The sequence below is a fragment of the Ovis aries genome, chromosome 8 (assembly GCF_016772045.2).
Source record: "Ovis aries strain OAR_USU_Benz2616 breed Rambouillet chromosome 8, ARS-UI_Ramb_v3.0, whole genome shotgun sequence".
In the NCBI taxonomy this organism is placed as follows: Eukaryota; Metazoa; Chordata; class Mammalia; order Artiodactyla; family Bovidae; genus Ovis; species Ovis aries.
Window position 1 is genome coordinate 32,525,013 of NC_056061.1, and position 15,003 is coordinate 32,540,015.

The following is a 15,003-nucleotide window of genomic DNA, read 5'->3' on the forward strand; positions in this document are numbered from 1 at the left end:
ACAAAAGAGTCAGACACGACTGAGTGACTTTCACTTTCACCTTTTTTTTTCCAAAATATGTTTTATGTTTTGATAAATTAGGAAATTGAGAGTCAGAAAATCTGATTTTGGAATTCCAGTTTGGTCACTTAGCAGCAGCAGCAGCACTTACCAGTAGCAACTTATGGTAAAACAGAACTAAAACCTTTTTCCTTTCCTTTCATTGGATTTTAGTTCCAAGACTGCTTCAGGATCAGCTAACTATAAAATAATAATCATTGAATCATTTTGTAGACTAAAGATCTAATATAATTTTTTGTTTGTTTGTTTTCTTAAAGGCCTAAAGACTTGGCCATATTTTAACCTCTTTGAGCCTCAGTTTTCTATTCTGTATAACTGGAATAATACCTTCCATGCAGAATTGGTACCAGCATTTGGTAAACTGAAACACACACAACCCAAACATTAGTTTTTATTGAATAGTTTTCTATAAAAATAGATTTATGGGTTTCACATATCTGTAGGAATGAAGACCTAAGTTATCTATGTAATTTTACTTTTTGAAACTTAGATACTATACATATTAAAAAAATATATGAAATTTACTTTTGGAAAATAAAATCAGGAGCTAAGTTTTTACATATTTATACTTACTAATTTTGGCCTACCCTCTCATTTTACACATGAAGACACTGAAGTCTGAAAAGTTAATGGTACAGCTGGAGCCAAAACCCAGGTCTCCTAGTTTCAAGTCTAATGTTCTTCATCCTGTTAGCAAAATTAACCACATTAGGGAAGATCTTTTAATATATTTTTAATATAATGAATATGTTTAGCTCTAGAAGATTAAAATGCTATTAAAATAGCAAAATTAAATTGATGGATTTGTCAGTGAATGGAAATATTTTTAAAAATCTAATGATTAGATTGTCTGTCTCATAGTACTTCCCAAGTGGCACTAGTGCCAAAGAACCCACCTGCCAATGCAGGAGAAATAAGAGATGTAGGTTTGATCCCTGGGTTGGGGAGATACCCTGGAGGAGGGCATGGCAACCCACTCCAGTGTTCTTGCCTGGAAAAATCCCATGGACAGAGGAACCTGGTGGGCTACAGTCCATTGGGTTGCAAAGAGTCAGACATGACTGAAGCAACTCAGCACACACACACACTCATGGTGCATTTATTATTTTATTTTACACTGAATACTTCCTCTCAGGGGTAATTAAGTCATAGAATAGAATCTTCATTATAACCAAGAGATTGCTTTTCATGGGAGACCCTCTTACCTGACTCCTGTCTGTGAATACACTGTTTGGTAGGTGGATCTGTCACTCCTCTTGGATACATTTTATGTGAGGAAGTATAAAGGCTTGTTAGCAATTGTGTGGTAAATAGCTATGTTGACACTTATATCTCCTAACAGCGTCCCTCCCACTTTGATGTGATTTTTGTTTATATTTTAAAAATATGTTTTTTAATTCTTTTCCCTTTGTATCTTTCTGTGGGAATTTAGAACAAAGGAACATTTTAAATAAATAATAACAAATACACTTACATTATGGTTATACTCTTGATTATAGTCTAGCCTGAGGCTGGAATAATCCTGTAACATTAAAAACCTTGTAAGTTTTGTTTCTAAGTTTAACATTACACTATTGGCATTGTTTTGTTAGTGACAGGCTAACTACGTATTTGTTTTTAATTGGAGAATAATTGGTTTACAATGTTGTATTGGTTTCTGCCATACAACAGGGTGAATCAGTCATAACTATATGTATATCCCCTTCCCCTTGAGCCTTCCTCTCACCCTGCCCACCCCTGTAGGTCATCACAGAATGCCAGGCTGGGCTCCCTGTCTTACATAGCAGCTTCCCTCTAGCTGTCTGTTTTACACGTACGTGGTGGTGTATGTTTGTCAGTGTTACTTTCTCACGATGAGCTTCGGTAACAGAGGATCTCAGTCACTAATATGTTAGTTCTCAACTTTTGTTTTTCTAATATAAACAATTGCCACAATAAATTGAGCCTTTTCAGTTTCTAATATTAGCAGTAAGCAATAAGCAAGCTGATTTTCTAAATTAAAAATCTTTAGAAATATCTTAAATTGATCACTTGATTTAGAATTCAGTTTACAAGTAAAAATGTCACATTGTCTTCTTTAGACATGTTATTTTTAACATATATTTCTGTCATGAATTTTTGTTATTCTAGGGCCAGCGTTTTACTTATTTATCTTTATAGATGTAAAGTTATAATTGTCACATTTGGAGTCAACTTCAGAATTTGTAAGCATATTGAATCTTAAATGATTTGCCAAGCTTGTTAGTAAGAAAAAAGTCTATGTAAGCTGGTCTCCACATGGGGGAGTCATTTATTCCTGTTTTATTGAAAGGCTTTGGTAATTATAGACTGAAACCAAATAGGCAAAATACATTTGTTTAAAAAAAGGTACATTAATAAATACAGATAATATAGGAAGAACAATATATATCAGTTCCACATTTGAAATAAAATGCTCTTTTAAATTTAATTTTTATCTGTGATTTGTTTTAAAATCTAGAGGAAAAAAAACCCCTTTCGTTTCACTTTAGAAAATGACTGAATTACCAGGGGATTAACATTTACATTTAAATGGTGTTTTCAGCTTTTTAAAGAAGAGCTTTTTCCTTTCACTTTTCATTTTCAGTTTTAAATTCTTGACCAAAAGGTGTTAGGAATGAAATATTTTTGTTAGACCCAGTTCTACTTCTTAGAACTGAAGAGTAAGCTTTGTGGCTTTTAAGCGTTAACACCTTTACCCTACTGATCATAAAGTTCATTCAGGGTAGGAGGGGAAAAAAGTGAGGAAAGATGGGACAGGATATCAGGGAATGTACAAAATAGCATGGAAAAAAAAAAAAAGAAATAGCATGGAAATTGAGTTGCAGAGGAAAAGCATTAAGTGATCAGATAGGAGTAATGAAGGGGAGAAAGAGACGTTCTGGGCATATAGGAAAGCACAGAGATGATAGAGCGTGATATGTTTCTGTAAGCACAGGTAGGTCAGAGTTGTAGATGTTAGCTTAGATTGCAAAGTAAGTGAATAGGAGAGGATGAGGTGGAGGAAGTAGACAGGGGCCAAATCCTGAAAGACATTGCATCCACCATTATAAATTTGAAAGTTACTCTGAAGGCTAGAGGATGATTGCAGATGCTGTAGAGGGCAATGACATGATTGAATTTCTGTTTAATTTTTTTTTTTAAAGGGAAACAGCACTAATCTCAGCTTGGATTGTGAAGAATGAGTTGAAATGGGGCAATATGGGAGTCAGGGCAACTGATAGGTGATGGTAGAATTGGTGTTGGGGAGCATGCACAAGGGATTTTATAAGACAGTGGGAGCAAGGATACAGAAAATGAGATAGCTTTTTAAGATGTAGAATTTATGGAACATGGTATCCATACTAGCTGTTTGGAAAGGTGAAAAAGAACTGGAGGATGAGCTGCTTAGGTGGATGGGCTCCAGAATGACAAGTGGTATCGTTATCCTCCTAGCCATTAACCTCATCATAGCATTTGTATTTTCTAGGGATAGTAATAACCACTGCCTGTTGAGTCTGTATTTTATGTATTTGAGCCATGTTCTTTGTGCATTTCTCATTTACTGTAACAACCTTTTGAGGTAATTATTTCTATTCTTTTAGTGTAGAAACAGCTTTAATAATAAAAGCATGTGATATTTATTAGGTGCTTATAATGTGCTAGGCACTGTTAAAGGTGTTTTATTTGTATTAGCTTAAACAATCATATGAGATCTAGATACCCATTTCTGCAGGTGAGGAAACAAGCATGGCAAGGTTAAATTGCTTTCCTCCAAATTGCAGGGTAATAAATGGTGGATGTGAATCCAGACAGTCTATAAATTTCAAGCCTGAGCTTGTAACTATGACACTATATTTCTTTAGAAATTAAGTAACTGTCTAAGGGCTTAAAATTGGTGACTGGTAGACCCTCAGTTTAAATCGAGTTCTGTATGGTTGTGTAACTGCTGGGTCTCTTATCTACTGAGGCAGTGAATATGAACAAGGTAACAAATACAAATTTAGTATGCTTTCCAAATTTATGATTAGCAAAGGTTAAAGGTGGAGAGGGAGGGAGGGATAAATTAGGAGTCTGGGATTAGCAGTTACATACTACTATATATAAAACAGATAAACAACAAGGACCTACAATGGAGCACAGGGAACTATACTCAATATACTGTAGTAACCTATGATGGAAAAGAATATGAAAAAGAATACACACACACACACACACACACACACACACATACGTAACTGAGTCATTTTGCTGCACACCTGAAACTAACACCATTTTATAAATCAACTGCACTTCAGTTTTAAAAACTTGGTATATTTTCCTCCATTTCATTTTTATTTGGTTGTTCTCAGTGTGTATGTTAACTATGCTGTGCTCAGTCGTGTCTGACTTTTTGCGACTCCATGGACTGTAGTCCGCCAGGCTTCTCTGTCCATGGGGATTCTCCAGGCAGAGATGCTGGAGTGGGTTGCCATGCCCTCCTCCAGGGGATCTTCCCAACCCAGGAATCAAACCCAAGTCTCCCACATTGCAGGCGGATTCTTTACTCTCTGAGTCATCGGAGAAGCCCAGTCTGTGTGTGTACTCATTATTATATTTTATTGTCGGTATCATTTGATTTATTTCACATACAGACACATTTGATGCCTGTACTAGTAAAAAATTGAAACTTCTCTATATAGATTATTGACTTAAAGTGGATTGCTTAGGTGTGTCCTCAGAAAAGTATACTATGAAAGATCTTTTAATACTCTGAAAACTTTTAAAACAGTTTAGGTCTAAGGTTCTCAATATGGAGTATATTTTTCGATTCGGGTTTTAAATTATCTTTAGTAAATTATCTTTTTAAATTATCTTTTTGTCAACAATGGAGAATATATTTTTCTTTGCATTTCATATATTCTAAAAATTCACTTCAAAAATCACCAAATCCATGTAATGGTAATCTGAAGAATCACTGTTTTCAATGACTGAATTTGTTCCAAGGAAACTGAAGTAATAGGATATTTATCATACTATCAATCTTTATAGCTTAATTTGTGACCTTAAAAATAATATACTGGTAAAGGATAAATTATTGGAAAATGTTACATTGTTTAAATGTGCCTCTCTTTTCTTATACCTATTTATTCATGCAGAAGAAACCTGGTGTCTTTTGAGTTTTCCCTGAAGAAATTTTCAGTAAGAACTCTTACATATGATAGCAATAGTAATCAAGTGGATAAGCCCAGGAAAGAAGCTTTTATTGTTAAAGGATTTATATTCAAACAGTGAATTGCATTGTGCCAGTTATAATGCCATTTAAACTGTTCATTTAAAACTAAAAATAACTATTTCAAACAATTTTACAGGTGTGTCCAAGTTTATCAGTTTACTTCGAGGGGGATAAGAACACCTTGCTTTCACTATTAAAAGTTAACTATTAGTTAAGTAAGTATATCTTTTAAGAAGCGTAGTGAAAAAAATTTTCAAGAGGAAAAATAGCTTTTAAAAAAGGTGTCAGTTTTCAGCATTACCACTACCCCTCGTAAAAAGACATAATTTAGACTCAAAGCCTGAAAAGAAGTTAACATTTTAAGGAAGATTTCAAGGGATGATATTGTTCATTCCATAGGTGCAAAAGGCTAGATTTTAAAACAAAATGTTTCTGTAACTATGTATGTAGTTTAACTAGAATATTATATCTGAAAACTGAGTCTCAATCTTACTGTTCTTATTTTTTCCCTTTGCAGTTATTTTTTGCTTACCTATCTTATATCAGTTATGAGGCTGGGGGTTGAGCTTGAAAGAATTTGCTAAGGCTCTTTTTTATTGTTATGATAGCTTATGGTGAACAATGTTGGATTTGTGATCTCTGAAGAAGATTTAGCTTCGGGACCAGGGACCAGACTTGATTATTCAAGAGCTTTTGTATAGCAGAATTTTATTAAAGTATGAAAAGGGACAGAGAAAGCGTCTGACATTAACATCAGAAGAGGGACGGAGAGTGCCCCATTCACTAGTCTTAGAAAAGGGAGTTACGTACTTTTTAAAATTGCTTATTACAGTAAATCAAAAGAATGTCTCAAGGTTGTAAAGATCTTACTAGACCCACTCCCATAATTTACATTTTAAGATAACAGGATTAGCCAGAAGGTTTTCAGGAAGGAGAAACTGTCCTCAAGCAGGATACAGTGTTGTTATATAATGCTTAGTACATAGTTTAAGCTGAGTTGTTTGTTGTGTAATCATCAGTTTCAGGCTTAAAGAGAAAAACATTTTATGTGACTAAGACTAAAGAATGTAGAGAAAAGATGTTTGTCCTTTCTTCCTCCTTGAGAATCCCAGACCCCATCTCCACTTCAAGAGCCCCAGGCCCCTTTCTCCTCCGGGAGGACCTCTGACGTTTTATCAGCCTGCCTAGGAATTGACTCAGTTGCCTGTGCTGAGTGAGACTTTCTAAGTTGAAAACTTTCTATAATCACAGCTATTTCACCACGTTCTTTAGTATAGTTAATTCTCCAGTTTAATTCTGTGATATCTGGTATTATTTTATGCCCTCAAAGGATTAACAAAACTCAGGTAGGAACAAATATGATTCCTGCTGCTGTTGCTGCTGCTAAGTCGCTTCAGTTGTGTCCGACTCCTAGGATGTGCTATCTGTTGGTGATAAAATATCCCTCACCCCTGAGTTATGTCATCTCTTTAAATACCTTAGAATTAAGCGAGATTTTAGGTTTCACTTATATTTCATGTTTATTTGAGCAACTCTTTATGCCAGTGTTTTGTGGACTGCTGGTCATCTACATGTTGACTGTTTCCTTAGAGCATTTAAGATATTTGATGTAGTTACTCAGGAGCATGAAATGTGGGGGTGAGTCACTTGGCCTTTGTAGCTGGTGGGACTGTAGCCAGTGTAGTATTTCTGCACAGTATGAATAGTAAAAATGTTAGTGTATAGTGATAGTTGATGTTCATAGTAATAATTGTATTATCAAGAACATGTTAATATGTGTTACTGTCTTTGAGGATGTGTTCTGTAAGGAAGCAGGGAAACATTTTAGAAACAGTTGGATTTAGATTTTTGTCCTATTAAACACTTATCTTTCAGCTATCTGAAAACTCTCACTTTACTAAACAACTCAGAAGAATTTGTGCTAGCTAGGATTTTATTATTTTACTGAGAAATAACTTAGACCAAGATTTTTCCATATTTAAATTAATATGGAGACTGGGATTTGAAGGAACTGATTTTTCACAAATTGATATCCAATAACTACGGGCCAGAGCTATAAAAATAAGTGTGGGAAATAGTATATTTGTGAAAATTAATTTTTTAAAACAATGTATGTGGAAATAATAGGAATTAATTGATAGAAAAGTGTGTACTATTCAGATAAAAATGGGATGCAGTGGCAAATTAAATTAAAAGATAATCATGTGTTAGTGCAAAAATCATTGGTAGTTATTATGTGTATATTTTATTTCTTAGATTGGATCCTCAAGATTCAGTTTGTGTTTCTGTTTGATTGGCACACGTTTCTATGTCCCCCTCTCTCTAAATACCTGGATGTAACTTGTAGAATCTGATTAATTCCTATTCAGTGGAGAAAAACCTTTGGGTGGTTGGGAGTGGGATTTGGAGTGAAAGTAGATTGAATAGTGTGCTATATAGATGGTAATAGATAGTAGCTTTCCCCATGCCAGATTGCAGAAAGAGCCATGCAGGATTGGGGAAAGCTGTGAGCAATCCATTGTGACAATCCTGTAGCTCTGAGATGTATGGAGAATTCATAGCTGGAGTCATACAACGTGTTGGCTCAGTGCCTGTGGGTATTTTTTAGGGATTGAGAGGAACTGTGTCAGATTAATAACCCCCAGAAAAAGATTAAAAGAAGGGGCCTAAAATAAGTTTTCTCTCTCTGCGTTTAGAGCATTCTTTCCTGGGAGGTGAGAACTATATACATAATGCTTTTAATTCTTAAAGTTTCACTTAGATGGGTAATTTAAAATGTATGGATAATAATGGGAACTGGCACTCCAGTATTCTTGCCTGGAGAATCCCATGGACAGAGGAGCCTGGTGGGCTGCAGTCCATGGAGTCGCAAAGAGTCGGACATGACTGAAAGACTCACACACACACACACACACACACACACACGCATGAATAATAACAATGATAGGGTTTGTATACAGAAAGATACAGTCATTCACTTTGATTTGAGGCAAAATACATTTTTTTACTGCTAGTTAAATTTTAAGTGACACTATTCTTGATGATGCATATTTTAAATGTGTCAAAATAGCTTACCATAACTCAGAATGTTCTTGTTTAACTCAGAATAGGCTGCACTTAATTGAGTCATTTGATCAAGTTCAAAGTGTGTTTTAAATAAATTTATTAAATGTATATTCATCACCTTATTTGTTGAACAGAAAGCAGCAGCCACATTTTTAAGAGCTGAGGATCAGTTCAGTTCAGTTGCTATTGCTAAGTCCTGTCTGACTGTTTGCTATCCCCTGCACTGCAGCACACCAGGCCTCCCTGTCTGTTCACAGTTCACATATTGCTGAAGCCTGGCTTGAAGAATTTTGAGCATTACTTTACTAGCATGTGAGATGAGTGCAGTTGTGCAGTAGTTTGAGCATTCTTTGGCATTGCCTTTCTTTGGGATTAGAATAAAAACTAACCTTTTCCAGTCCTGTGGCCACTGCTAAGTTTTCCAAATTTGCTGGCGTATTGAGTGCAGCACTTTGACAGCATCATCTTTTAGGATTTGAAATAGCTCAGCTGGAATTCCATCACCTCCACTAGCTTTTTTCATAGTGATGCCTTCTAAGGCCCACTTGACTTCACATTCTAGAATGTCTGGTTCTCAGTGAGTGATCATAGCATCGTGATTATCTGGGTCATGAAGCTCTTTTTTGTACAATTCTTCTTTGTATTCTTGCCACCTCTTCTTAATATCTGCTGCTTCTGTTAGGTCCATACCATTTCTGTCTTTTATTGTGTCCATCTTTGCATGAAATGTTCCCTTGGTATCTCTTTTCTTGAAGAGATCTCTAGTCTTTTCCATTCTATTGTTTTCCTCTATTTCTTTGCACTGATCACTGAGGAAGAGCTGAGGATATATACTGGTAAACAAACAGAACCTTTGCTTGCAAAGAGATTACAGTCTAATGAGACATTTAAGAAAAAAAAAAAAGCAGTAAATATACAGATGGTGAGACCTGAACAAGCTGTGTTTGGGGGATAGAGTGAGGGAACAAAAGGGAAAGTGGGAGGAAATGAGATGAGAGGGTAAGGCAGAGGTTGGGTCGTTTGGGGCCTTATGGACTAGGGAAGGAATTTGAACTTTACTCCAAGTGTCATGGGAAGTCATTGTAGGGTTTTTGAAAGGAGGGTTATGTGATCTGAATTATATATATATAAAAAAATATATATATATATACACACACATAGTTTAAAAAGTTGCTCTAATGTGGAGAAGAAGCAATACAGAGGCAAACATGGCAGCAGTGACACCAGATAGTCTAATATCCAGGTGAGAGATGATGGCTTGAACCAAGGTGCTGCCAGCGGAGGTGATGCCACAGGGTCTGACTGAGAATATTTTTTGAAGATAGAGCTGATAGCACTCCCTGATAGAAGCTGTGAGAGAAACCTGGATGATTGACTCCTAGGATTTTGGCCTAAACAGCTTAGTGAATGATAGATTACTCTTTTGCTGAGATGTGTGAACATTGGTGCCAAACTAATTGTAAACCTTTATTTCTAAAATGAGAAATGGTCAGCAGTATCTTCAGTTCAGTTCAGTTCAGTCGCTCAGTCACGTCCAGCTGTTTGCGACCCCATGAATCACAGCACGCCAGGCCTCCCTGTCCATCACCAACTCCCAGAGTTCACTCAGACTCACATCCATCTAGTCAGTGATGCCATCCAGCCATTTCATCCTCTGTCATCCCCTTCTCCTCCTGCCCCCAATCCCCCCTAGCATCAGTCTCTTCCAATGAGTCAACTCTTAAGTATGTGAAATTAAAAAAATAATAATCACAGAAACCTTTTTTTTTTAATAGGCGGAGTACGTCCAGCTTGTCACTGAACTGCGAATGACAAGAGCCATTCAGCCTCAGATCAATGCTTTTCTACAGGGCTTTCATATGTTCATTCCACCATCCCTCATACAACTTTTTGATGAATACGAATTGGTAAGGAAAAGCATCAGTTCTTTTGCTGTTACAATACAAAACAAAACTCCACTTGATATAATTTAGAAATAATTTTACTGCACAAAAGTGAATGGAATAATGTAGAAAATATGGTAAACCATTAAAATGTTCATGTTTAGGGAGCTGTAAGATTTGTGATTGTGCTTCTCTAAAGGGTAATAACTAGAATCAGTTCAGTTCAGTCGCTCAGTTGTGTCCGACTCTTTGCAACCCCATGAATCGCAGCATGCCAGGCCTCCCTGTCCATCACCAACTCCCAGAGTTCACTCAGACTCATGTCCATTGAGTCGGTGATGCTATCCAGCCATCTCATCCTCTGTCGTCCCCTTCTCCTCCTGCCCCCAATCCCTCCCAGCATCAGAGTCTTTTCAAATGGGTCAACTCTTCTCATGAGGTGGCCAAAGTACTGGAGTTTCAGCTTTAGCATCATTCCTTCCAAAGAAATCCCAGGGCTGATCTCCTTTAGAATGGACTGGTGGGATCTCCTTGCAGTCCAAGGGACTCTCCAAGAGTCTTCTCCAACACCACAGTTCAAAAGCATCAATTCTTTAGTGCTCAGCCTTCTTCACAGTCCAACTCTCACATCCATACATGACTGCTGGAAAACCATAGCCTTGACTAGACGGACCTTAGTCAGGAAAGTAATATCTCTGCTTTTGAATATGCTGTCTAGGTTGGTCATAACTTTTCTTCCAAGGAGTAAGCGTCTTTTAATGTCATGAGTTGCTATTTTTAGCATTCGATAATGGAGGTGTACTTATGCATTATTAAACAGAAAATTATATTCTTTTTCTGGACCAATGTATAAAAAACAAATAGCAACAATACAGATAATTGACAAAAACTTTGCCTTGTAAGTTGTTGATGCTGGTAAGTTTTATAAAACTTCTTACTGAGTTACAGTATACATGAGAAAAATATAACCTAACCCTAACATGCATCATACATGTATAGCTTGATGAATTTTCACACTGTGTACACCCATGAAACATCTGGATCAAGAAACTGAGAAATCCTAATATCCTAGATCCTTGTGATGTTCCCTTCCAGTCACTTTCCCCTCATGGGCATCCACTCCCCTGATTTGTTATGATGTAGGTTAGGTTACCTGGTTTTGAACTTATGTAAATGGAATAGTCACCTAGAATATGTCTGACTTCTTTAGCACAACTTTTTCTTTGTGAGAATCATTTGTGCTGTTGCATGCAGCTGTAATGTGTTCATTCTCATTGCTCTGTAGTACTTCATTGTGTCAGTCTACTTTTTTTTTTTTCTCTCCTTTCTACTCTTGGTGAACATTTGTTGGGTACTTTTCAGTGGTGTAAGTTATAAATGGGGCTTGGATTTGGAACCTTTTTTGTGGCTTGTGTGTCTTTCATAGGAAAGGGCTCTGCTACGCTGGGATAGGAAATGTTTTTTTAAAAGTTGACTCAAATATCTAAGTTCATTTCATCTAAGTTCTTGGCATAAACATGTTCATCAGAGTTCAAGATACAGTTTAGATTCTGGATTTTTCATGAAAAGAAAGTATTTAGTAGCATCAGTGTCCTTACAAATTGATGTGTTCATCAAGTTGTGGACAGAATGCAGTCTCAAGTCAAGAGATGATCATCAGGCTCAAATATGGTGACAACATTGTTGTGATTACTGTATCTATAGTATTATTACAGGTGAAAGTGAAGTCGCTCAGTCGTGTCCAACTCTTTGCGACCCCGTGGACTATAGCCCACCAGGCTCCTCCGTCCATGGGATTCTCCAGGCAAGAATACTGGAGTGGGTTGCCATTTTCTTCTCCAGAGTTGCAGGGTTCCTCAAATGTCTGAGGGACTGTCCTGCCATACTGTGCTGCTTATGAGTTTATCCATGGTGGTACCAAGATATTAAAACACCGAGCCATGTGAATACTATGAACAGCTGTGAACACTTGCATGACACAGTTTCTGACTGTTTTGGGGATATATATTTTGTTCCCAATTCCAAAAGACCAATTATTTTTTCATATTTTTAAAAATAATAAATTGTTGATTTGGACTAAAATCTTTTGCTATATGTATATGTATTGATATTTTTTATTGTATACTTCCAATTTCATCTTCTTTTAGTCAACTTAATAACTTTCCCCCCAAGTGTTAAATGAGCTAATAAGAATATTTTGTTCCTGTCACAAAATCATAACATATGATGTTCATGAAATACTTCAAATTCCTTGAGAGAATTTAGTCTCATTTTTATTCACAATTATTAACAATGAAAGCATACTCAATGTTATTAAAAGCTTATCTTCAGCCTAGAAGGGAAGAGGATTAAACTCATGGATTGTAAGAAACATGTAACAATCATCCATATTCCTTTTTTGGTAGATCTGTATCAGTATAGTGCCAGGGAACAGAATTTCCCTAGATGGTTCAAATAAAGAAACTTTACTGAAGGAACTTACAGAGGCATGGGCAGGTTAAGAATAAACAAGATATGATTGAGGCATCCAGAGAATAGCAACAGGAGAAAGCCTTTCTCATCCCTAAAACTGAAGACGCATGGAGGAGTTACTGTGAGGAGCCCTGTGAGAGTCTGAACCACCAGGTAGTAGCTATAGTTGGGGAGGCACAGCTACTGCAAAGATGTGCTGGAGAAGGGAAGGAGCAGAATATACTCTCACCTTCAGACTCCTGCCTGTTGCCCAGTGATGGAACCCAATCTGAGGCCAACAGGCAAGAGAGCCAGTCTGCAGGGATCAGCCACCCGGGGCACAGAACGTGCAAAGGAAGATGGAAAATGTATTTGGGGGTGGTAAATGGATGCTACCAGAATGCCTTCATCAGTTAAAGTATTTTATAATACTATGGTCAGTTGGTTCAGTTGCTCAGTTGTGTCCAACTCTTTGCGACCCCATGAACTGCAACACGCCAGGCTTCCTTATCCATCACCAACTCCTGGAGCTTGCTCAAACTCATGTCCATCAAGTGGGTGAGGCCATCCAACCATCTTGTCCTCTGTTGTCCCCTTCTCCTCCTACCTTCAATCTTTCCCAGCATCAGGGTCTTTTTCTAATGGGTCAGTTCTTCGCATCAGGTGGCTAAAGTATTGACCATAGCCAAATACTTAGTAAGGAGGACTAAAAGACAACCTAGACAGGAATTATTAAATTATTTGGTCTTAAGACCCCTTACAAGAAAAGAATTTATGTTGGTTATAGTAATTGATACTTACTGTATTTTAAATTTGAACAGAAATGTAAAATATTTTATTAGCTCATATAAGAATAACAATTCATTACATATTAACATAAATAAGATTTTAAAAATTAAAGCTAAAAAAATTAAATTAATAAATAAAATTATTTATTTTCCAGAATAAAACAAAAATAGTGGGAAAGTATTATTGTTTTATATCTTTCCAAATTTAATGCCCGGCTTCATAGAAGAAACTGGGTTCTCATACCTGTTTCTGCTTATAATCTGTTGTGATATGTTGTTTGACTGAAATATATAGAGAAAATTCAGCCTCAGTTGGAAAAGGGAGAACCTTGCAGACTCCTTGAATAGATCTCAAACACCCAAGATTTCTCAGACACCCCCTTATATTGACCTTCATTAATCTTTTTCAGAGCACACTCTATACTATATATACCTTATATATTTTTGAGGAGTTGCTGTAGGAGAAGTGACTTTGAACCACATTGTATCTTTCTCTGCAATAACAAGATCTGCTGTTCTGGCTTGTCCGTTTTGAGCGTAGGCTAGTTATTGCCTTACTTTAATGAGTAAACACATCCAACTGTGAGATAGATACGGTCTGATTCAGAGATGTGGACAAACTTTTTCATGTTCTGTTTTCACTTGAAGAATACTATGGTAAAATACTTTTGCCATTCTTAATTTCATTCTTAGTTATTTGATTGATATTTTGTTTGTTTGATGATATTCCTGAAAAAATGGATACCAAAAGTCATTAGTAGGAAAATTGTGGGTTTTTTCACCTTATGGAAATTTGACTTTAAAGGATTGAAATTATTTCAGAATAGAGTTGTTCTAAGGCCTAAATCTATTTTGATTTTTAAAAATAACTTTTTATTATGACTTCTTTTTTCTAGTGATTAGAGTTGCTTGATCTTTTCTTTGCTTAACTCAGATTTATTTAGATCTCTGTTATTTCTATATTGAGAGTATAGTATCATTATAAAATTTAACAAATTCATAAAATATATATAAACAAAGAGAATAATGTTCATAAAATTGTTGCACATATAAACTTGTGGCATATGTGTTTCTATATAAACATGAAGGCTTATGTTTTAATTGTATTACTTTAGCAACATCTCCACATCTCACAGTATTTGTGATTATCAGTATCAAGGGTTCTCTGCCATGTAGTACTTGTTATTGATAACATGCAGACACTGTCACAGAAATAAATCAGTTTTACATGGGATTAGTTTCTAATTAAGACAGATTTGCTATTTAAATGTAATCTCTTTTTTCCCCCAAAGAAGATTAATGAAATATTTTTCTTCTTTCCCAAAGGAGCTACTGCTTTCTGGCATGCCAGAAATTGATGTGAGTGATTGGATAAAAAATACAGAATACACAAGTGGCTATGAAAGAGAAGATCCAGTTATTCAGGTAAAATCTCTCTAGAGCTTAGAATGAAGTTAAGTTTTGCCATTTAATCTTGTAAGCTTTTCAGCACTATTGAATGAAAACCTGTATTAATTAACAAAGTAAAGTTTTTCCCTAAATT

The 15,003-nt window shown here is 36.0% G+C and overlaps 1 protein-coding gene across 4 annotated transcripts in view; it reads left to right on the forward strand.

Annotated features, from left to right (window-relative positions):
• HACE1 (HECT domain and ankyrin repeat containing E3 ubiquitin protein ligase 1) overlaps positions 1-15,003 on the forward strand; it is a 106,335-nt gene that overhangs the window by 83,586 nt on the left and 7,746 nt on the right. For all 4 annotated transcript variants that reach the window (XM_060419218.1, XM_004011242.5, XM_042253365.1 and 1 more), the window contains 2 exons: positions 10,114-10,245; positions 14,787-14,885. In XM_060419218.1, the coding sequence (XP_060275201.1) occupies positions 10,114-10,245; positions 14,787-14,885 (231 nt within the window). The remainder of the gene's footprint in view (positions 1-10,113; positions 10,246-14,786; positions 14,886-15,003) is intronic.